Source organism: Protomyctophum parallelum (genome assembly GCF_964188405.1).
Source record: "Protomyctophum parallelum genome assembly, chromosome: 9".
Lineage (NCBI taxonomy): Eukaryota > Metazoa > Chordata > Actinopteri > Myctophiformes > Myctophidae > Protomyctophum > Protomyctophum parallelum.
In genome coordinates, this window is record NC_139706.1 from 28182860 (window position 1) to 28206612 (window position 23753).

At 42.4% G+C, this 23753-nt stretch overlaps 1 protein-coding gene across 2 annotated transcripts in view; it reads left to right on the forward strand.

Moving 5' to 3' along the window:
- nbeab (neurobeachin b) overlaps nucleotides 1-23753 on the forward strand; it is a gene marked incomplete at its 5' end in the record, with an annotated part of 282517 nt that overhangs the window by 216161 nt on the left and 42603 nt on the right. For both annotated transcript variants that reach the window (XM_083774126.1, XM_083774125.1), the window contains 4 exons: nucleotides 10500-10617; nucleotides 11419-11521; nucleotides 12644-12759; nucleotides 21398-21510. In XM_083774126.1, the coding sequence (XP_083630252.1) occupies nucleotides 10500-10617; nucleotides 11419-11521; nucleotides 12644-12759; nucleotides 21398-21510 (450 nt within the window). The remainder of the gene's footprint in view (nucleotides 1-10499; nucleotides 10618-11418; nucleotides 11522-12643; nucleotides 12760-21397; nucleotides 21511-23753) is intronic.

Below are 23753 nucleotides of genomic sequence, written 5' to 3' on the forward strand. Positions count from 1 at the left end.
GGGGATCCTTAGCACAAGATACAGAAAGTCAAAGTAATGATATCAGTGCCATGTTTCCCTCCTCTAGGAGAGTGAGTCAGATGTACGCTGACTAGTGCTATACTGAAAACCGTAGACATAGGTATGACATTTCCTCGTGCCGAAGGATTAACATTGGTAAAAAGATTTAAACTACGTAATTACAAGAGGATAAAGTACAAATTATCTAGCGCACTCAACAGCCAGATTATCATCCTCTGCAAGCCCTGCACAGCCCCAAGGGGTGAGTGTGGATGACAAAAGGCCCTCATTAGCATAAATTTACAAGCACTCTCGTTCAGAGAAGCCGATAAGAACCTGTTCTACCTTTTGCCTTGGCCATGAATGGCTTGTTGTGCTTTTGGCAATGACAGATAAGTCAGGGTAATTCCACTCCATGCCTGAAAATGATGCTCCAGATTCTGGCTGTATCCCGAAGGTGTCACCCACGATAATCCTCAAAGAGCGTCCGGCGGAAAAAGGGGGCTGTGTGTTTTCTAGATGATATACTGCGAATGACAGAAAGAATTATACGAAGGGAGACAAATCTGTAACATATTATTAAGCAATTCCCACTGAATAACAGGGATAAAAGGATAATGGATGAGGGTGTCGTTATTACCTTGGCGCAGAGGGAAGAAGCAAACCAAAGGTAGAGAGACAAGATTAATTGAGGACGAGTGAGGCGTTCATTGCTCATCAGTCCCTCTCCACATAACCGTTGGCTATGTCTCTCCCTATCCTCCTCTGTCTCTCTGCCTCTCCATCCCCATCTCCTTCTGTCTGTTTCCCTCTGTCTTACTACATGGCCCCGCCTACTCAACCCTCCCTCCCCCTCTCCTTCCCACACGACACGGAAGCTGAAAACTGGGATTTAAAGCGATCAACTTGGCACACTCTGTGGCACCCGGAGCAAGCTGGTACCCAGGCAGACCAGGGAGATTTCAGTCATCTTAAGGCTGACAAGTCCCTGAAGAGGGCCCATTAGTGAAGGCTTGCTGAAAGGACCCCATACCAAATGACTGCATCCCTTCTCTCAAGCTACTTATTGAAGGCATTCTCAAGCCATTTATCTGGATGATGTGCTCCCTAAGTTAAGTGTTAGTGTGGTTGTGCATGTGGTGTGCTTCCACAAGCGTGCACGTGCAGTTTGTGTGTTCCTTGATAGCAAAATGATACAATATACTGTATATTATACTTGGTAAAACTGCTGATTACTATTACTAATACTAATGTACTTTGGGTCAGTCTACTCAAGTAACTCATAAGCAAATAAAAAATATATGAGATCAGGATGAGTGGATGAAGGAAGCAAAATTGTTCTTGTGATTAAAGGATGTTCTTGTGATTAAAGGAGAATTCCATGCTAGAAGGCTTTCTTACCTTTATTTGTAGTTGTTACGTCCCCACCAAAGACGTCCAGGTGTTATTTTGTGCAAAAGTGTATTATTGGCTATTTCCCCTAATATAAGCCTTCAAGGGGGTTGGGTTTTTGTGCTAAATTGCTAATTCGCTTATTTCCATCGAAATAAGTAGTAAAGTGTGCCGTTTGGGATACTATTTACATTATGAAGAGAGGATATATATACAAGAAATTTGGATTTTTGTGCAATGGAAATAAGTGAATTAGCACAACACCCCAATGCCCAATTCAATTCAATGCAATTCAATTCATTGAGGGCTTATGGTAGGGGAAATAGCCAATAATGCGCTTTTGCACAAAACAACACCTGGACCACTTTGGTGGGGACGTAACAAATACAAATAAAGGTAAGAAAGCCTTCTAGCATGGAATTCTCCTTTAAAATCAAGGTCCTCATATCACTACAACAATATGTCTTCCCTGCTTTGCCTAACTTCATTTATAACACCTCCTCACATCCAATAAATAAATTATCTTTGTATAATCATGATATCCCACAACTACTCTAGGTTTCGGATAGCAACATAATAATAATATGCTTACAATTGTGGGTGAATCTTGCTGCTAATCATGGCAACAAACATTATACCGCAGCTAGGGGCATTTATTTATTATTACTTTAGTCTTCTACATGAAGTTCAAGTTGTCTTTCTTTGTGCCCAGATTATTATTAAACTAGGACGGCACCATGCATGTCATGAACGATGCAAGTCGGGAATACATGTCATCATACAGTACATCTTATGATGACCTGCTCTCTCTATACTTCCCATACTGTACCTTCTGTTCTCACCCACTTTTCTTTTAATTGGATAAAGATGGCTTCCCTTTTCCCCATACCAACATTACTTTCATTCTCCTATCAAAATCTTCCATATTATTTATTTTGCGTACTTTCTGTTCCATTGCATTCGCTGTCACTTATTGGTAATGTAGCACAATCTTATACTGGTTAAGTGGCACATCATGACGTGATGCTCTGTGAATCCGCGAAGCCGACGGTTTGAGTTGGCCAATCAGGGAAGCCGATGCATACAATCTCCCGAATTTACAGAGACGAATCTGTGTGTTCTCTTCAGACCTGCGTTTAGACGGAATCGGATACAGATATTTGAGGTTTTTCAATTGGCACTGCAAGTGTGAGACCGTTCAGTCGGACTATTTCCAAGTTACGTTGACCAGAGAGTAACAGTCAGACACACAGAGATCTGGAAAAGTATTGTGTGTCACGCCTCGCTCCTCTGCCTTTGTATTTGAGCATTGACTTAGGTCCAAACGACTGGACTAATATGTGGCTTGACCTTAATGGTTATGTGGTTGTTTTATGTTCAGTATTTTGCCATGTCTTGTTCTGTTTGGTTTTCTGTTACCCGGTTGGTTTTGTGTATCTTATTTTGTAGTATGGTCCCTAGTGTTTCCTGTCTGCCTAGTTGCTGTTCCCTACCTTGTCTCACCTACCTTGTGATGTGTCAGTGTTTTCACCTGTGTCCTCTTTGTCCTGTTAGCCTATCCTGTGTTTGATTGTATTTTGAGTTCACCTGTGTCTAGTTAGTCTTTGTCTATTTATATACCCCAGTTTGTTCAGTCCCTTGTCAGTTCGTCATTCCATGTCAGCATGTTTACTGTGTCCTTGTTTTAAGTTTAAGTTTATAATTTAATAAACATCCTGAACTTTGAATCTTGCCTTTTGGTCGTACTGCTTTTGGGTCCTCTGATCGCACCCTGACATTGTGTGTGTGTGTGTGTGTGTGTGTGTGTGTGGGGGGGGGGGTAGGTATATGGAGAGAGAGAACAAACACATTCTCTGTAAATCCGGGACATTGTATTCATTGGCTTCCCTGATTAGCCAACTCAAACCGCCGACTTCACGGATTCACAGAGCATCACGTCAGGGTTCAAAAATATAAGATAGATATGGACACACATTCCGCATCAGCTCAAATTGCTGTTGTTCGGCAATGGTTTGTGTTGCTATGACATCAGACCAGAGCTCGTTCAGCGAGAGAGACAGAGAAAGAGGTATAGGGAGAGGGGATAGTGAGGAGGAGAGAGTGAGACCCTTTCCAACGGCTCGGCCTGTTAACCGCACAAGTTTGTACCCAGCATTAAAGTTTAGAGTGTCCACATTGCGGTTATGTTAATTATGCATGTAGTCCAGACGAGAGCGGTAGCGCTCCGGATGTCGGAGAAAGCTGTAGTAGTGTAGGCTATATTAGAATAGACATGTATGTTAATGTAGCCTATATTGTAAAATATGCATTTCACACAACATGACAAAACAATGGAGATGACGTGACAGTGGAGATGTCTTGACATGCAGCAGAGATTGACGTATATAGTTGAAGGTGAATCAATGGCTTTGTTGAGTCAGAGAAAATATTATACATGTAATGCTTCCATAGTGAAAATCTGCAGACATATCTCATGGCCCACGTTTATTATTATTACGTTTATTATACATCTGTGTGGGTGCAAACCGACGATAATTTATATCTGTCTCATCTACAAGCTCACAGGCTGCAGATCAGCTATTTTCGGAAAAGAGATTTCTAGACATTATGTGCAAATATAAAACAGCTGTGATACTTATGTAAGTGGTTATGGTGAAATAAACCATTATTAGCACTTCATGAACAAATGCACAAACAATACTAGAAAAAGTGCCCTTCTGGGCACAGGTCTCCACCAGGATAGGAATGTAGGACATTGCAGCTTGCCTTCATCTGGTGGTTGGATAAAAGGGCAACAAAAGTAAATTATCCACAGATCCGTGCAGTTAGAGGTAAAAACACTTTTCGGCCAGTTATAGCGCCACCTTGAGGCTGAGTTGAAATTGTTCATGTGGCATTTCGTCCGGCCTAGTGGGAATGTGCGTGCACAATTTCACGGAAATCACGCGATGTGTTCATGATTTGCAGCATTTTGATTGAAACTGAGCACTCCTGTGAAATTTGGAAGCCAATCTTAACCAATCAGGATGGAGTCTGAGAAATCTGAAAGACCGGTTTCGTTGAATGGCTCTAGAAAGACTGTGTACCAATTTGCGCGATGTTTGGACAAAATCTGTAGGTGTACTGTGCAAAAACTTGTTTTGCACAAAGCGGCCTCCTGGTGGCGCTATAACAGGCCGTTCTGGAAAGTTTGGGGCAGAGGTTCATCGTTGGCATCCAGGGAGTGTGTGTGCAAAATTTGGCATCGACCGGGTTAACGGTGGCCGAGATTAGCTGCTCACGGACGGACGGACGGACGGACGGACGGACGGAGTGCAAAACATACTCTCCCCCCATGCCTTCGGCCTTGTGGAGACAATAAAGGCTTCCCTTTTCAGGTCAAACAACACCATTCATTCACATAAATTGATACCAGTGAGCTGGCGGTTATGAAAGGCTTGTCATAAACCTGCATCAGTTGTTTTGGAGGTGGAAAGCCTGGTGACGTGAGGTTAGTTTGGAGGGGACGAGGGATCTATGGCGTCACCATTTCAGCAAATAGGCGGCATTCGCTCTACACACGGAGACAACAAAGTAGCATCTCCGAAGTTTGCCACTCTGGGAGCTGGTTTCAAAAGTTCCCTAAAACGCCGTCTCTGTGTGGCAGAAAGGGCAGATTGGCTAAATACATGAGCGGGTAATGCAGAATACGTCCTCATGTAGACAGCACCTGAGACAGAGATAGTTTCACCTACACAATAACCAGGCCATTGCTGGGTACTGAAACCTGAATGCGCTGATCCGCGCATTGTGTCGTCAATGCAATAAGTTAACGCAGGCAAGGTTTGTTCTCAAAATAAAGCTTTAGCGTACTTAATTTTTTTTTTTTTTTTAAGATATTTTTTGCGGCTTACGCCTTTATTGATTTTTTAAGGGATAGAAAGTAGGCTGACAGGAAACGGGAGAGAGATGGGGGGATGACATGCGGTAAAGGCCGTGTCGGGTCCGGGAGTCGAACCCGCGGCACACCGCGACTGGATCACCAGTCCGGTGCCCAGACCGTTACGCTACGGCCTGGGCCTAGCGTACTTAATTGACCACACTGCTGGAGGGCTCCTGGTTATGTCCAGGGTTTGTGTTTAAACATACTCAGTGTAGAATGGTTAAACGGTCGTCACTCTTCTAGTAGAAATGACAAGCAGTAGGAGATGAGCTCTTCCCTCCCATCCTACCACAGCAGTGTGTTACAGTGCCTGCTAATGTCCATGAAATGCCGCCCGTCACATAAATGTTATTGACAAACTTGGCTGGACGTTTGGGGCAGTGATCTGCAGCGTGCTTAATGCATATTCATCTCCCTTATCCCGCTGGTCTTGCCAGAGCACCAGAGCTGTGTCTTCTTGCCACACTCCAACTACCATCCAAATGTAAAGTGACACTGATTATGCAAATCTGTATCTTGTTTCCCCCCAATACCTGCATTAGAAACCCAGCTACAGTACTTTATTGAAGTTGAGATATGGGGCCGCGTGAAAGAAATGGAGAGGAACATTGCTTTACTATAATCTGGTGCAATTTATTTCCCTATTTCATATTTCTGCGCTTCATAATATACTGTCGTATATGGAAGAGCAGATGAAAAACATGCTTTGATGTTTATGCATAATTTACACTGGGGCCTAGAAAGGACTGGTAGTAAAAAACAAATATTTTTTTTATTGGACATGCATCATTCTGCAAATATTAATTGATTGTATATTGTTCTGTCTTGTGTGTAGAACATTAGTATTAGTATTTATTAAGTAAAAGTGTAATGCGCAGATTTAAATAGAATAAAACCGGATGTGTATCTGTTCTCCATGACCCGTTTGCCATGACCCTGGCTGACTGAAAAACAGACCTCTATAGCTTCTTCTGCTTCTTTGCTGACTGCTTACTTCGTCCACAGATTTGGTCCACATTGCCCGGGGTCAGTTTTTGGATACAATGTGTGCTGATCCTCCAAATTGCTGTTCGTGAAATCCATCCCGCATTCTCCTGGGGAGAGACTACCGGTATAGTCATATCACTCAAAATGAAAACACCCTCTCCTCTCCTCCCCTCATTCTTCCCTTGCACCATTCTCTCTGGCCGCCTGGGACCTTTATAGTGGAAGCCTATTAGACAAATGTGAGAAGAACACTGCAGAGGTACCATGATGCCTGGTTGTCAGCGTGTTCCGTACCGCCATATAAATATATCAGTCATGCTGGCTTGGCGGTCTCCTGGAATCATATTATTTCAGGAGGAATGCAATAGAGGGAGATTGCATTGTTCCACGCAGAGTTGAAATTGAATCAGTTTTTTTTGTAGGAACTGCTCTGTTAGATGTATTAATAACGTCTGTCGTAATCTCTGGACGATTATAGGGTTAGATCTATTCGTGAGTCATATGTGATTAGAATGGATTTCCATGCATGAAACGGCTTTCTTTCTTTTTCTTTTGCATTTTAATGAGTTATGTGTTCCAACTGGAGCATCTCTGTTATTCTACAGAAGTCTGAGCCTAAACACTGGTTGTCACCTGTGACTCTCCTCATCCTCATCTGTCTCAATGATTTTCAGCCCTGATGTTCCACAGGCAGAACAGAGTCCGGCCTCTGTCAAATCAGCAGAAGAAGGGAAGCAGAATAAAGGGGAATGGACGGCAGAGACGTTAAATTGCATTATGGCTATTATGTGGGAGAGATGCACCTCCTCTGCAGCTGGCAGAGCAGCGCATGCGTGTATGGATCCTAATGAGCCTGTGTAGAGAGACCTGTGTGGAAACAAAAGGCTGGGCTTGTTGGCCATACCCCTCCCTACCACCTCCCTCCACCCACCCCCGCACCGATCCCCCAGCCTGGAGCGTGACAGACCAAGAGCAGAGCGCCGGTTCCTTCCTGGTGGCGTGATTAGATTGGGGCCGAAGTCTCCAGCTGGCAGGCCTGTCTGTGACTGGAGGCGGCCGTCCCCAGTGCTTGTCACTAGCTGACACCTCTGACAGGCAGGGGACAGCTTCAGCAGACAGGTTCATTAAATGGCATTTTTTACAGCTGGGCCTCCGAAAATGAGGGCTGGGCTTTGTCAAAGTTCCAAGTCTACAGGGGCCCCTGCTTGTTGGTTTAAACCAAAGCTTTGTTGTTATGACAATTTTTTTGATCTGGGCTGTTTGAAATAGGCTCTTTTTTACCCTGCTCTTTAGCCTGTCTCTTGACAGCTAGCCCTTTGGCCTGTACTTTGTCACAGCAGCATAAATGTGAACTTTAGCTGGTAACAAGAAACAACCATGGGTACATTTTCGTATCATATCAACAATCATATTGCATCTGCTTTAACTGCCTCTGAAACTATTTGTGGGAACCTGGAATATCTTGTAATAGTGAAACTGCACAAAGATTCCGAGCATATTATATTATATATTTATAGAATCATATTACTATACTGTACTATATAATAAACAGTACATTTGGGGTTAGAGTCCATTACTAAATGGATTCAGAGTTATCACATTTCCATGCTGACAACACAAACAACCTGATATATCTGTACCCCTGCACCACTCGAGCCGTCTGAGCTCACCTATACCCTGATGATGTAAGCTGTTGTTGCCTTCCCGTGGTGCCAATACAGCGTGCCTATCCGCATGCCTGGCACTCTAAAGACTGCTTCACAAACACCAGGTAACAGAGAGGGAGTGGGGATAAACAGTCCTGATGTCCCTCAGCGGTGTGCTCACGGCTGCACTACATTTCATGCCATCCCTCCATCTCACTTCACATCCCTTTCCCTTCCCCTGCTACGTCCTCTCCAGTCAGCACACTTCCTCCTCTCTGGTGCTGTGCTGTCTCTATGACAACTGTTTGAGTAGGGGGTTGCTGAGGTGTCAAGCAGGGGCATTACTGGGAGGAGAGCACCAGAGATGCTGCGCTGCACGTCCAGCATCTCCACCTAATCCAATTTTAATTGAGCTCCAGAGACTTTGATGTGGCACAGAGGTCGGGCATGAGCTATTCCAGGGAGAAATTAAGGCAGCCACGGCTCGCGCCGCACTCTTCCAGCCTGTCACTATTTTAAATGAGCATTAGCATCGGACCTAACCCAGCCGAACATCTCACTCTGCCTCCTTCCCTCCCGATTCCACCGCCACAACACACACACACACACACACACACACACACACACACACACACTACCACTGTATTGGTGTATTGTCTGCTGTTCTGTGTTGTATCTTTATTCACATGCACAAATGCAGACATGCATCAAGATGGCCCGGCCTTGTGTCTGTGCCGCACCACACTGATAGAATGCGAATGTGTGTGATTATGGCCCAGGGAGTTGATGAGGTCGCCCGCCATGGTTCACACTGTTGGTGAGTTGGAAGGAGGAAGGGAAAAAAGGTGTGTGAGAAGATCATTCTCACCTGTCAGAGAGTCTCTCTTGATCTCTACATGTGGGCACCTGCCTGGCACGTTGTTTTATTGATTATTTATGTGTCACTGACCATGGGGACTGTTTTTTGTTCCACCATGCCCTCGCTCTGGCAGATGTTATACACACTAAAGGGAACGTGTGAAAAACACAGGGAATGTGTGGGATACACTGTAATGTTTGGAAACAATAGAATCTGGCCTTCTATGGAATTCGGAAAGTATTAATATTATACAGTCTTGTCAATATTGTCTTGTTACAAGTTGAATGAAATTGTAACAATTGTAACTGCTATTATATTAACCGTCGGGGAGTAAAATATTTGCATATTATATGAACTGACATGCAAACTTAAACTTCTGGTCTGATCATGATTGGCTGATCAAGGCCAAGCAGTCTAGTCTGTACATTTGTCTATGTATGTACTATGTACTGTATGCATGTAAGTATTCATGTTGTACAGACTCCTCAAAAGTAGGAGAATAATGAGAGTGGTGGATCAAACCAGGAAACTTCCCTTTCCCAAGCATCTGCTCTATCTCCTGAGCCACTGCCACTTTGCCACATACAAAAACATATATTTTTCAAGGGAATCTTACAGTACACCAACACTGTTCTGAGTATACTTTTGTACTTATAGGTTGCCTTAAAGGGATAGTTCAGATTATTTGAACTTAAGTTGTATGAAATACTTGCCATTAATATAGTGGTTGCAACTGTATTAATTGATTGCCCGAGTCCTGTGGTGGGAGTTCTGCTCTGGTTTAGGTGAAATATCAAGTAGTTCCGGTCATTTTGTGGGGGGTACTGGGGGCCACGCAGTAAAGGTAAATTAATCCACAAAACTAACGTCATTTGTATTGTTGACCTATATCTAAAATATTAGTGCAACTTTCGTTCTTTTTTTACCCCTCTATCACCAAGAACTATGTTTTTTGTGTCCATATCACTACGCCCAAAAAATAGTTCCATGTGATAAAGGAGTCAAAGTTGAACGAAAGTCGCGCTAATATTTTAGAAATAGGTCAACAATACAAATTACGTTCGTTTTGTTGATTAATTTACTTTTAATGCGTGGCCCCAGTGCCCCCACAAAATGACCGGAACTACTTAAAATTGACCAAAACCAGAGCAGAACTCCCACCACAGGACTCGGACAATCAATTAATACAGTTGCGACCACTATATTAATGGCAAGTATTTCATACAACTTAAGTTAAAAAAATCTGAACTATCCCTTTAAGTGTTTATGAAGATCACAATTTTTTTCTCTAAATCATTTGGCTAGAGCAGAATCAAGTGTTAATTATATGGTCATGATTCACCAGGGGCCTGGCTGGCTTGGTTCTAGGCTTACAACTCTTAAAGCAAAGGGCCACTTCACCCCTTTTGCAACCAGATTTTATTTTAATGATGTTTAAGACCCAAGAAACACTTTCCTGGGGGGTTGTGTGTGTAATGGGTGTTTTTAGATATATATTTTGTCATGAAAAAAAAAAAAAGTTTTTAAATTAATAGATACATGAATGGGATTTATACCTCTGGAACCTGCACTGGTATAAAAAACATGAGGGCTATACTGTTACGCTCTATTGTCCATTTCAGTTCCGGTACTCAACATAGTTTGTTTGATGCTGTGATTCTATTTGAACATCTTGTCTCTCCACTCTGGCTAGGTGCTGGCATATTCTGAGGGCCTACATGGGAAATGGATGTTCAGTGAGATCCGAGCGGTGTTCTCCAGACGCTATCTCCTGCAGAGCACGGCACTGGAGGTCTTTATGGCGAACCGCAGTAAGCAAAGCTCCCATCACATGACGCTATTCTAAGTACCGTACTTAAAGGAGAGTCCCGGACAACTTGTTTTCTTACCGTAATATGATGATTAGTTTAATGATTAGCATTAGTTTTGCAAAAAAAATACTCATTGGGCTAAAAACGGCCATTGCCAGCATCACAAATGTGATGATGTCAGCACAATTGGGCAAGGCCGTTTAGCCCAATGAGTTTTTGCAAAACTAATGCTTAGAATGGATTCAGCATCATGAAAACCCCCTAGTTTGACAAGTCACATGCTACATAAAGCATGATGAAATCTTGAATATTCTTTCTTCTATAGGTTGTAATGGTATGGTCACACATTATGCCAATTATGAAAACATATGCAAGTTAGCATCTGACAGTTTCTACATGCTGGGGACCCATACTCAAAATTTCTAACATAAAACGTTGGTGTACTCAACATGCCTGGGTTCACATTCTGGCAAGTGGACTATTGTGGGATATAACTCCACAAAGTATTTTGACCGGTTTGAGCCTGCCTACCTTTCTTAAAGCCATAGCGCCCTGTATATCTTTTTTTACTTATTTTCTGCCACTAATGGGTTCATTTTTTTTTTAAACACGTTGTCCGGAAGTTTCACCTTTTGTGAGGGGGAAATCTTCAAAATGTCAATACATAACAGTAATGCATTGATAGTAAAAAGAAAATGTTCTTCGTAATTTGTACTTTAGAATAGGCTAGTTGAGTATTTACTTTATCCACCACCTGACATTTAGTATTTGTCTCACTCACTGTCTTCTCTGTCCACACAGCATCAGTCATGTTCAACTTCCCAGATCAGGCCACAGTGAAGAAAGTAGTTTACAGTCTTCCTCGAGTGGGAGTGGGCACCAGTTATGGGCTACCACAAGCCAGGTTGGTCCCAGATAACCCCACAATTCCTTGCTGCTACGTGCACAGAGTTTGAAGTTGGTTGGTCCCATATATGTACATGACCATGTATGGGCATAGCGGCAGGTGGGTGGGGCCCCCTGTCTCGGGTAGTCTGCGTAGTACAATAAACCGCCCCTGAGCTCACAACGCATATCATCACACTGCATTCTCAGCTTGTAGATCGGTTATTCTTGTTTAATTTAAGAACAATGGGTTCTATTTCAGCATGCTACTGTAACTTTCTAGTAAGAGAAAGGATGTCGTTTTTATTAGCTTAGAATCTCCATCGATGATGTCACTGCGGTAGGCAGGTATCCAAACTGTCCACAACCCTCCTCTGAGACAGTGAGTAAAATGGTGCCATCTTATAATGAGCATCAGTGAGTATTAAATGATATGAAGATAAGTTAGAAAATGCCTGAAGTGCTCCTTTAATAATCATGTATTGGGCATAATGAGCTGTGTATTCGGTGGTGTAGCCAGTGCTTGCCCTGCAGCAGAGGCGTATTTTAAGTCCCATTGCTCTTGACATTGGTGTGCACTGACCCTGATTGAACTGACCTAGTTCTCTGACTGAAGACTCTACCACAGAAGCTTTCTCCGGCCCACTGACCACAGAGAAACTCGCTCAGTCCCCCATGACTCTGAACATTGTTAACAAGCCTGTTAATATGCTCATATAAAGCAGGCACATGAGCACATGAGTGTTAACTGATGGGACGTAATACTCAATTTGCATTCCTGAATGAGTGGATAAAACATTATAAAAAGAAAGAAAGAAATATTTTCATAATTGGATTCCAAGGTGTATTCTGTACTCTCGTCTTGTACAATAGTTTTACATTGTATGTGAAATATAGGCTACAGTATATCGTCACTGTCGGGTGGAAACCTTGTATGTCTAAAATTATTACTTTTCAGCAAATGGTAAAAATAACCTTTGTCCATAATGTACTGTACGGTTTGTACAGTACATACAGTAGGCTACTTTGTACAGTACATTCATAGCCTAAATTCACAGTAGCCTACTTGTTTGACATGATCAGTTACAAAAACACATCTCCATTCTTTGTTTTGTGGTCAATGGATTCATGTATTTTCCAGGCGCATCTCCCTGGCAACACCTCGGCAGCTCTTCAAGTCGGCCAACATGACCCAGCGTTGGCAGCGGCGAGAAATCTCCAACTTTGAGTACCTCATGTTCCTCAACACCATTGCAGGTGAGACTACATTGTTCTTCACTCTCACTGGTCTGTATACAGTAGTTTGCTTTCTACTGTATTGTTGTGCACAATCTTTATGGAATAATTATGTCCCACCAACATTTCGCTGCTTGTAGACCTACCTGTGTGCGTGAGTGGAAAATAAACACCCGTTGATTCTTGATTGATTCATTGAACCTAGCACGTCCGATTCCTATACACATTTTTAGCATTTTACCCCATCTCACTTCTATCAGCTATAGAAGTATATAAAAGTAAAAATATAAAGTGGATTTCCAAGAATAACCACTGTGGATGAGTTGAATGCAAATGCATCCAACTGTGACTTTTCGAAGTCGAAGTTTGCTCATAATCGTGAATAATTTATTTGCGTCAATTTACTTTAGAAAGCTATAAAGCACACACAAGTATGCCATATTTGTTTAAGAAATCACACTGTCCTTAAGTGGCAGTTATGCAGTACAGTACTCTGCTGTTCACGTGAGTTGGCTGTTTGAAGCAAAGAACAGGCACAGCAGATTTTTGCTAGATAATTAGTGCCTGGCTATGTGAAAGTGTACACATGTGTGTCTGTGGAGTTGAGAGGTGCTATTGTCGACTCTCTGATCTGAACTGCAGCTAACAGGGAATGTGAGAGAGACTGGCGCTCTGCTCTGCTATGAGAGGTGTCATCCTCTCTCTCGCGCTGCATATTCATGCATATTTATATTTAGCTCGTGCTCAAGTTCGATACATTATTGTCAGCTAATTAGATGTAAGGCAGACGGAAAAACATGCCCAAAATTCATTAAAAATCCCTGGTAATGAGCTGGCCTGACAGCGATGTCAGAGCAGTGTGGGGCGGCAGACAGGCGGGGGTGAAGCTGGGGAGATGTGTGAACGGGAAGTGCTCTTCTAATTAAACACTATTCCACTGTTATTAACATCTTGCCATCCTGACTTGGGCTCCAGTACCAGCAGGTCTAGCCGCATCACTACCCCCATCTTCCATGCTCAATCCGTTACTTCCCTTTGGCTTTGTGGCATTAACCTGTTAATTATGATCTTTAACTTCCCAAAGACCCTGGCTATTCTGAAGCAACCCCTCTCATTGACTCAAAAGGACAGACTCAGAGCATGTCCTTTTGTACGGTTTAAGATTGGTTAAAGCCAGTAATAAGTAATAACTAATGTACTATAGGAGTTCCAAAACCTTTCCATTACAAGGATCCCTAAATAGCCATAGCTTCTTCTAAATTATTGACAATAATGATGCCAGGTTGAAAGGGTATAGAATAAACTTGAATTTCTTTTTTTAATGTGATGATAGTGAAAGTGGTAAAGTGTATCTGTGGGTTTGATAAATATTGAACCAATGAAAAGTATTAACAAGAGCTGTAAATAATAACTGCATTGGATTCATGGAACACAGGTACCCTTTTCCATTTCCAAGGTTTCCTCCTTCTGTACCCTGCACATGAGGTCAAAATCCCAAACACACGGCGGTCGGTGAGGAAAAACTTGCCATTGCGCCTCAGGAAATTGTCAATTTGCCCATCCACTGTGCACCTCACACCAGTGCCCGCTCCAAAATTGAGCCCTTAAGGTGCATTCAGACAGGGCTTTTGTTATTTAAGTTATTTGGGTTTTTTCCCGTTTTTTAACTTGATTGTCAGTGGAGAGAGACACAATAGGCGAGTAAATCTATGAAAAAAAAGCACCTTACCCCCAAAAAATTGCAACAAAAGGTTTCTCAACAGTTTTTTGTAGTATTAGGTGTCCCTAATAACATACTAAAAGTTTACCAAAGTTTGACCACCCGAAAGGTGTTATTTTCAAGATGGCGTCCAAGATGGCCTAAAAACCATTAAAATAGCCTAACTCCTTCATTATTCATCCTAGACAAGTACTTTTTGTGTCTAACCCTATGTTTTTGGGGTATAGGAGTCCATTGAACTTGTCCAAATTGCAGAGATACAATTAGATAATTGTGAAATCCAATATTGTGATTGTGATTCTTTTAAAACCCTCTGAAATAGTCACCAGTTTTAAGTTAACTAAACTAAATATTTAATAAATGTCTGAATATTTATATATTTTTTGGAATAAGGTTTCAAGATATCCTCAAAACACAACAAAACTAATAGTCACAATTTTCAGTAATTCAGAAGGCTGTGGCAGAGAATATTGTCAATTGATAGATAATAGCCTACATGATTGCAATATTGAAACATTTTGGATAGCTCGGTGGATAAAATTTGGCTCAAACTACTTTAAATAATTCATCATTATACACCCCACCCAAAACTAATTTCTTGCATTATAGAGCGTCGCAGTCCCGCCCTCTTTCATGACGATGCCAGGCCCAGGAAATAATTCCCAATGCATTTTTCCCATAGACATTTCAAAACATTCCCAAAGCCAACTCTTGTCGTGACAAATCATGACAACAAACACTATTTTAGACCAAACAAATAATTACAAAGAAGAAAAGTGTTGTAACCTGCCGTTTCTTTCTACTTTCTAATTCTTTGTTTGGCCCAAAACATTGTGTTTATTGTCATGATTTGTCACAAGAGTTGGCTTTGTCCGCGGCGTAACCGTCTTTAAATAAATACTTTTTGAAAAGTCTATGAGGAAAATGAACGGTGATTTATATTCCGGGTCTCTCGAGGGACTGCAACGCTCTATTTACTCTTAGTGCAGAGTAGTCAGAACCTAAGTCTCTACCGGGTGCGGAGGGGCGTATGATAGGTGGGGTTGGGTGAGAAGGTAAAGGAGGGTCCGGTCTAGAGTTTAGTGGGCCTAGGGTTCCCCTCAGGTGGGAACAGGGGATTATGGGGAGTGGGGGTCACTGGATTTCTCCCTGGGGACTTGGAGCACAGAAGAGCAAAGTTAAGAAGATCCTCATGGTCTTCTCCTCTCTGCATGTCTGAGGTGGCTCATACATGTCCCATTAAAGCTATGGGGCACTTGAGAGCTTGAGAGAGTGGGGCTTGTCTGTCCCTGTGCTGGTAGTTCTAAGACCTCCATGTTGTGTATTGCAATAGCCACATTCCAATATTCAAGTATACATTCTTCATGTCCAGGAGGGGGGAATAGACCTGCATCGTTTTGAAGTAACAGCAATCATGACATGTCACACAGTTGGATTGTTGGACCATTCCGGAGCTCCGAGGATTGTCATGTAGAGGAGGAGAAATTATACGCCACACATTTCAACAAAGACAGTTCTGCAAACGATACATGAAAGATCTTTTCATCTTTGCCATATCTCACTCCAAGTGGCTTAGGGAGCCTGCACTCAACCCCTCTCAAAGCAAATTAGCATTTGAGATTCAAACGATTTCTAAGTCATGGCATGCTGGAGAACGGAGTGTGGAGGAGGTAGAAACTAAGGAATTGGGGTTTAGCTTAGGCTGGGAGGAGTGTTCCTATATGTCGCCTGGCTCACTAGTCCCACTGGTCCCATGTGGACCATGCTGGCTCTTACTCCCGAGTTAGGACCTATTGAGTTAGCATAGGTAGTGAGGACAGTCTCCACTGATGGTGGTTATAAGACCTCCACATGTTGCAAGACTGTCAGGCAGACAGTCGTTTTCCTAAATGTATGTATGCTGGTCCCAAATGGACCTCCTGCTGGCTTTGAGCTAGGCGCTTAGAGTGGGCATACAGGAGGGTGAGACCCACATAGTGGTGGTTATAAGACCTCCACGTGGTGCATGATTGTTTGTCAGGCAGACAGGGGTGTCCCTATGTCGGACTGGCTCACAGGAGAGTCGGCGTCTGGTTGGTGGCTGACCATTCATATTACTGGGGCCCCCAGTGACTGATCATTATGGTGCAGAATGTCCTCTCCCCTCTCTAGAACAGCTAGTACAAAAATGCAAAAATCACGAAATGAGGGGCGCCCACTGTATTTATATCGGCCACATGTCATCCTACATTGTCATTTAGTACCCTAAACAAACATTAAAGTCCATAGTCTTGGCTGCCACATGATTTAAAAAGACATGCATTGGAGGGCCTAGCACCCCTCAAACATGCAGTCTGACCATTAGGTCTATGCAGAAAGAAATGCTTGTTTGTTGGATAGCAGCAGGGACACAGCGTGGAGGGAGATTAGATTGGGATTCTATGGGGAGACCGAGACTGGAGCCCAGGGTTCAAGGTTATTGCCAGCAGTACCAACGGCATTATAGAAATGGGAAATGTCCTATTACACTGTTATAACCTTATAAACAATTGCTTTAATATATCATTGTACTTTTATATATAATTTATATATGCTAATTGGATTCCTAGATAACCAAAACATAGGGTTAGACACCAAAACTATTTTTCTAGGATGAATAATGGAGGAGTAATGGTATTTTAAGAACTGGTGGCGGCCATCTTGAAAATAACACCTTTCGGGTGGTCAAACTTTGGTAAACTTTTAGTATGTTATTTAGGACACCTAATACTACAAAAAAAAGTTGAGAAACCTTTTGTTGCAATTTTTTGGGGGTCAAACCATATTCTTACCCGCCTACAAGGAGAGAGAGCAGCGGAGTGACATGCAGCAAATGGTCCGGTTGGCCCAGGTGCCAAACCAATGACCAGGCTGTCAGGCACCAGAACCCACCTGGAACATGTCCCTACCATCCTGCCATCGGTCTTGCCCAATGTGCTTTTTTGAGCAACGTGATGCAGTATTAAGTCAATGTAAAGTGTGTCTATACACTCAGGGCTACATGATTTGTGCACCACCCATACAATTTTCACCAAAGCGTGAGTGGCTGTCAATGTGTGTGGGGAGCACATGTCGGTGTGAATGCAACAGCGATGCATTTCCCGCAATTCAATGATTTTTATCACATCTGATGTGAATGCACCTTTAGTCTTATTTGACACCTTACCATTTCCAACTCAATTTTCATTGGTTATTGAAAACGTCTGTTGTGATTTGAATCTTTGCCAAGCACACGCCACAGGATCGTGGAAAGACACATGTTGATGATGTTGCCAATTAGGATTAAGAGACAGATTTGTGTCTTTCATTCACACACACAACGATTAGCACAATTACCCTCCACCAGATCTTAAAACATTGCTAAATCAGACATGATTGAAGTTGTCTAATGTGTTCCCTCTATTACTGTACATGGATTGCACAACAAAAATTAGAAGTTACCGACTCAGTGCTCTACAGCCGGGCACCGGTCTAGTATCTATCTATAAATGCACCTCGTCTCTGTATGTCTGTCTGTGTGTACGTCTCTAATGCACATAACTTGAGAACCGTTTGCCCCACCGACTATTATAATATAGTCGTCAGAGGGCCGAGGCCATAAAAGGTTCTGACATCACACATAGACTCCATATTTGGGCAAGCATGACAAAGAACTCCATATGGGCATAAAATGGACACAGACGAAAACTATACCTAAACCTAACCCTAAGCCTAACCAACTATACCTAAACCTAACCCTAACCTTAACCTCAAGAAAACTATACCTAAACCTAACCCTAACCCTAACCTCAACCTCAGTAAACTTAACTTGCCTGGGGGCGTGGTTATAAACACAACCCGTGTAGGAATTAGTATGTAGCTTCCTAGTAGCCTAGTGCCCAATTGGCACCGCTCAGTAGTTGGATGCTTAGAACTCCATATATGGGCATAAAAGGGACACAGACATGGGGCTAGCATCCAACTTGCATCGTTCCAAGTAGGCCTCTAGTAGTTGTTGTAGTAATAATAATAGTAATAGTAATAGTAATAGTAATAGTAATAATATTTATTATTATTTCTGGCTATTTATTAAAGTTTGATGTTTATCGGTTAAATGGTTCTTGAGATATGCGGTGACACTGTCATAGACGCACACAGACACAGAGATTTTGTACATTTATTGATAGATTATTATATTTACAGTATATTATGTATTTATTATCAAATCTGTTTGTGTTGTCATGCAGTGATGCAAACTAATATTTGTTTCATAGAAAAACTACTGCCTGGGCATTGGATTGATTTGAGATCATGCTGAGGAAAAGAGGATCCTGCAATTGGTTCCCATACAACTCAATTGAGTTATGATGTTATGATCTCATGATGATGTTATGATCTTGAGTCTTTCTTTGGCTTCCTTGAAATAATCCCAGAACGGAGGAGGAAGAGGTTTGGTTTACTATAGGAAAGAAAATCCATGAGCGTTCTTCAAGAAACTCCCGCCAAGCCTAGAATGCTGTGGTGTGCCTTAAGTGAAAGGTCTGTAAAGATGAAATACCTCTATAGCATCTATTTGTTGAAGTTCTCTTGGTCAGGGCTCATCTTTCATGTGGGCTGAGGGTGAGTGACATGTAAGTGCTGCTGGAAGTGGGATATGTTGGCTGGTTGATACTTGACGAGTTGGAGCTCAACATGGCGACCTACAGTAACCACTGGCTAGCCAAACAGACCTCACCCCAAACCAAACACTTAATTTTACATTGCTTTATTTCAAACAAAGGATTAGCTTGTTTAGTTTTTTAGTTTTCTGTTATATTTTATGAGTTACATGAGTTTGTTTTCATGTGTTGTGTCATACATTTGGTTTATTCATATTTGATAGAGGGCTTGATTTATTGAGTAAGATTGTAATTTTGTTCTGATTAAGAGTTGGCTTGTTTTAATTATAAGTGACATTTATGTTGCCAAAGGAAAAAGAATTACAACGTTTAAGTTCATTTAAATGTTAATCATGATGCTCAAATGATGGTTAGGAGAACAGCTTTTAATTAGGCTATTATATCAAGTAATTTTGTATACACTAGACCAGTGGTTCAAAAAACCTTTGGCTTCAGTAACTACTACTCCCTAATTTCCGAGGCTACACCCTTGTCTTTACCCGACTACAACTACTAACATTTTGCTTAGAAAACAAAAAAATATGTCTTAGCTTTCACCACAAACGGTAATATGTCGGGCGTGATGCGAACACAAATCACTATCTACATCTGAACGTCGGGCAGATTGGACAAAAACAACAACTTTGGAGTATTTTTCGGAGAAAACAAGCAGCAAATAAATGACAATGAGTGGGTCCTTAAGGGGTGCGCGCACATTGATCATCATGATGGGAAGGACGTAGGCGCTGTCTAGCAGCCTGGACAGCACAAAAGGTTAGTTTTGAGCTTCAGCTGCTTGGAATTGATATAAACCTTATAACCCGCCATATGGTGGGTATGGCGACCTGCGGGGTAAAATCTTAACCCGTCATCTGGCGGGTTATGAAGCGGCTTGGCGTCGTGAGTGTTAAAGTAAAATTCATTTAATTCAACCTTAGAGTTAAACATACAGTATTATCTGAGAAATGTTTCCCAACATATTGGATGCTATATTCAAGTCTGTTATCCTGAATACCTTGATAATTTGCACAAACTTTGATGCATTTTGTTTTTAATCGCAATCGAGTGTTCATATTTTTTATTCTTGCTATAAAATTGTTGTCAGAATGAATTTGACAATCTTTGAGTACTCCTGCGAGATTAATGCATATTCTTGTACAGTATGTGATTTTACATACTGCACATTGTTTACTGAGAACAATACATTATATTGTTTCTGTTATTTAATGACTGGTTTCCAGTCACCCAGATCAAACCCAGAGTAGCACCCGGGTGGCGCAGGGGTAAAGTTCCTGTCCACCACCGTGTAGAATACGTGGTGCATCTTACTTGACTGGTTGTTCCAACACGCACATTTAGTCCGTTTTGCAGGTGGGAAGCCATAGATCTATGACACTGCTTTAGCGACTCGTGCAGGTTGGACGCCTGTTCAGCAGGAAGCTGAATTGGGAAGAATATTGTAAACCCTACGCATGCGTTAACGGTTAACACCTTCCATGTGATCTATTTCATGTGGGGAAAAAAAAGCCTGGCGGCGTGACGTGTATCGCGGAGGCATGCGATTGTCTACACCCTTCCCAAGTCCAACCAATAGGGTCAGGAACTACATGGGGGAATTGGGACAATTCAGTGTAGCACAAGCCAAAACACATCTTTTCTACTCCCACAGCAGTGTCATCTTGAAAAGGAAATTAGAGTGCATATGTGGCAGCGTGGTAAGGTGAAGAGATACTCTTGAGTTCTACAATTACTTCTCTCGTGGATGGATTTCCAGTGACACTTCTTGCCATCTGATTCCCATATTCCCACTGAGAGCGAAGGAGGAAATTCACATCTGGCCAATGAGCAGATCATTCTGGCAGTGTCATGTCAGGCATGCGTGGAGTCATGGCCCCCAGAAGAATCTACGTCTCTTTAATTATCCACACACACCACAACTTAGAGAAACGCCATGATGTCCATGAATTTAGAAACCTCCTCTTCAGAGCCTCCTCTAAACCTCACAGGCCAGCGATGTACTTGACAGTCACACAGGCACAGGGGGCAGACTAATACATTCTCAGAGAGATGAGTGAGCTCTCTATTAGTGCGTTTGTCGCCCCATGGCAGACACCCTCAGAGACAGGAAGTGGGGTCTGATTGAGGGCTCTGAGATTCGGGGGTTCACTGGAATGTTGCATGCTGGGTCCCCAAAGTAACTGAAGCCTTGTGTGTACTCTGCCCTGCTTTCAAGTCCCTCCCACCCCTCATCTCAGAGATTTTCTGTCTTGCTCTGTTTATCTAGGGAGGACGTACAATGACCTGAGCCAGTACCCGGTCTTTCCCTGGGTCCTCACCAACTATGAGAGTGAGGAGCTGGACCTGACCCTGCCAGGAAACTTCAGAGATCTCTCAAAGGTACAGTCTCGCCATGCACCCCAGTGTGTATGGAGAGGGGGGGGGGGGGGGGCAGGGGGATTTCCTCGCGAAGTCCCAGACTGTAAAACAAAACCATATTGAATGGGAAATAATCCAGACATCATGTGCTCGTTCTGAACTCTGAGGTGGAATGTAGAAAGTGGAAAGTGCTGATCATATAACATCTCATCTCTGCAATGTTTGTTAAGTACACAGTTAAATCAACAGAGTTCATCTAACCTTTATCGTATAATTTAGATCTATTTGGGCTAACCTCACACTGAGGATTTTACTGTTAAAACAGGGAGTGTGATGTAGAAACATCATAATATTGGTATACAAGATTAGGCCCAAAGCAAGACATAGAATTTCAGTTTAACCATTGGCTTCGAGCCATGCAAGAACCAGAAAGATGGAGGCTAGGGTGGTGGAGGCAAAGCTTGTTGCCAGCAGCAGTGTGTGGGGGCGGGGCAGCATTGGTGTGGCAGAGATCATTATAGGAGGGAGCCATGTTTAAAGGGTCTGCTTGTTCCAAGAATGGGCTGTGATTGGTGCATACAAATGTGTGGCTGATTAGAAACGCTGATTCAATGAGTCTTGCATGAACTATTGCAATGCTTTGACTGTCAAGGGTTCAGCCTCCAGGAAGAAACCCTAAATACAAAGTTAATACACCATTGCACATAAAAACGACTCCAGGGTGTCTAATGAAGTACTGTCACCTCATAGACACATGAAAAACTGGAAAAATAAATAATAATAAATAATAAACAGCCAATGGGAAAATGCTAAAACTCACCTTTTCCTCAGAGACCATAAGGGCTACAGTATAGTTACAAAACTTGGAGGGGAGGTTCATAATAATTTCTAAAATTAATTATATCGGTCGGCCTCATGGTGGCGCTATAACAACCCACTTTACGTTTTGGCTTATAACTCTTGAACCGTAGGTCGTAAAATCAAAATGTATTTTCCCCTGGATTCCGCCATTTAGAATTTTCTTCAAAACACACTTTTTGATCCTCCACCTACAGATTTTGTCCAAATCTCACGAGAATCGGTACACATGATCTCCGGACCTATCCGATTAAAACACCACAGGCAGAATTTTCATAGTGCATATCGTTCGGCTGTAATCGGCTTCCGGCCATACCAGAGTTGGTAATGGCAGGTTGTGTGCATTAGTGGTGCACTAGACTAGAGTACACTGCTATAAATGCAGCATAGCAGTTGTCTGGCATGTTTATGACTCACTGTATACTGTGACTAAGCATACAGAGGAATGCTTCTGGTAATTTCAGTATGGTACAGTATAAAAAGCAACCTGCAGAGACATAAATTAGCTTGAGATAGGTATTCAACACAAAAGTGCAGATTGACTTGAAAGGTCTACCCAAATATTGTCCCTGGAGAAAAAATGTGGATTTATGAATGAAAACATCAAAATCTTATTAAACGATTCAATTATTCTGAAAAGTTCAGTAACATTGTAACAAGCTTTTGAGAAAATGTAAACAAACCAAAATCTAAAAATAAAGTCATTAAAGGCTAACTGGTCTGTGTTTATGAACGATATATGGCCAAAGCTATGAATAGACAATGACATGTATTGAAGCCGTATGGTCCTTTAAAGCTGCCAAACCATGGGCTCAGATGTAGCGACACCAACGCCCTGCAACCATGGGAGTTGAAATTCAATGTTATATTTGCACTGTCTTTGACTGAGGGGAACAGCAGATAACTCTGCCACAAACAGCGAACAGCTTTACCACCCCTGCAAACTCTCTCTCTCTCTCTCTCTCTCTCTCTCTCTCTCTCTCTGGCTCCCTCTATACTGCAGCTCACACGCTCACTGACCTGAAAACAGTCACATTCCTGTCTGAGCCTTCCTCTTGCGCCCGTTTTAGCTCTGCCTCTTTACCCCTCAATGTGCCGACACTCTGACTCAGGGCTTCACTTTGAGATCTCGCTTGTCAACACTTTGTATCAATTTTGCTTTGAGCATTCAGTGTTTTAGACATAGCCAGAGTCAGAGAAACACGAGACTAAAAAGAACGGTTACAGTGAAAAACAGCCAAAGAATCGCGGGTTATAACAGAATGGCATGAACATGTACGTAGGGAACACTTCAGTAGCTCCGGAGTACTTCATCACTTGCAGTGTACTCACAGTGTCGTGGGCGAACATCTCTCTTTGTAGGTATTGCTGTCCTTTCTGCCCCCTGTCTGCCTTTGGGTGCATCA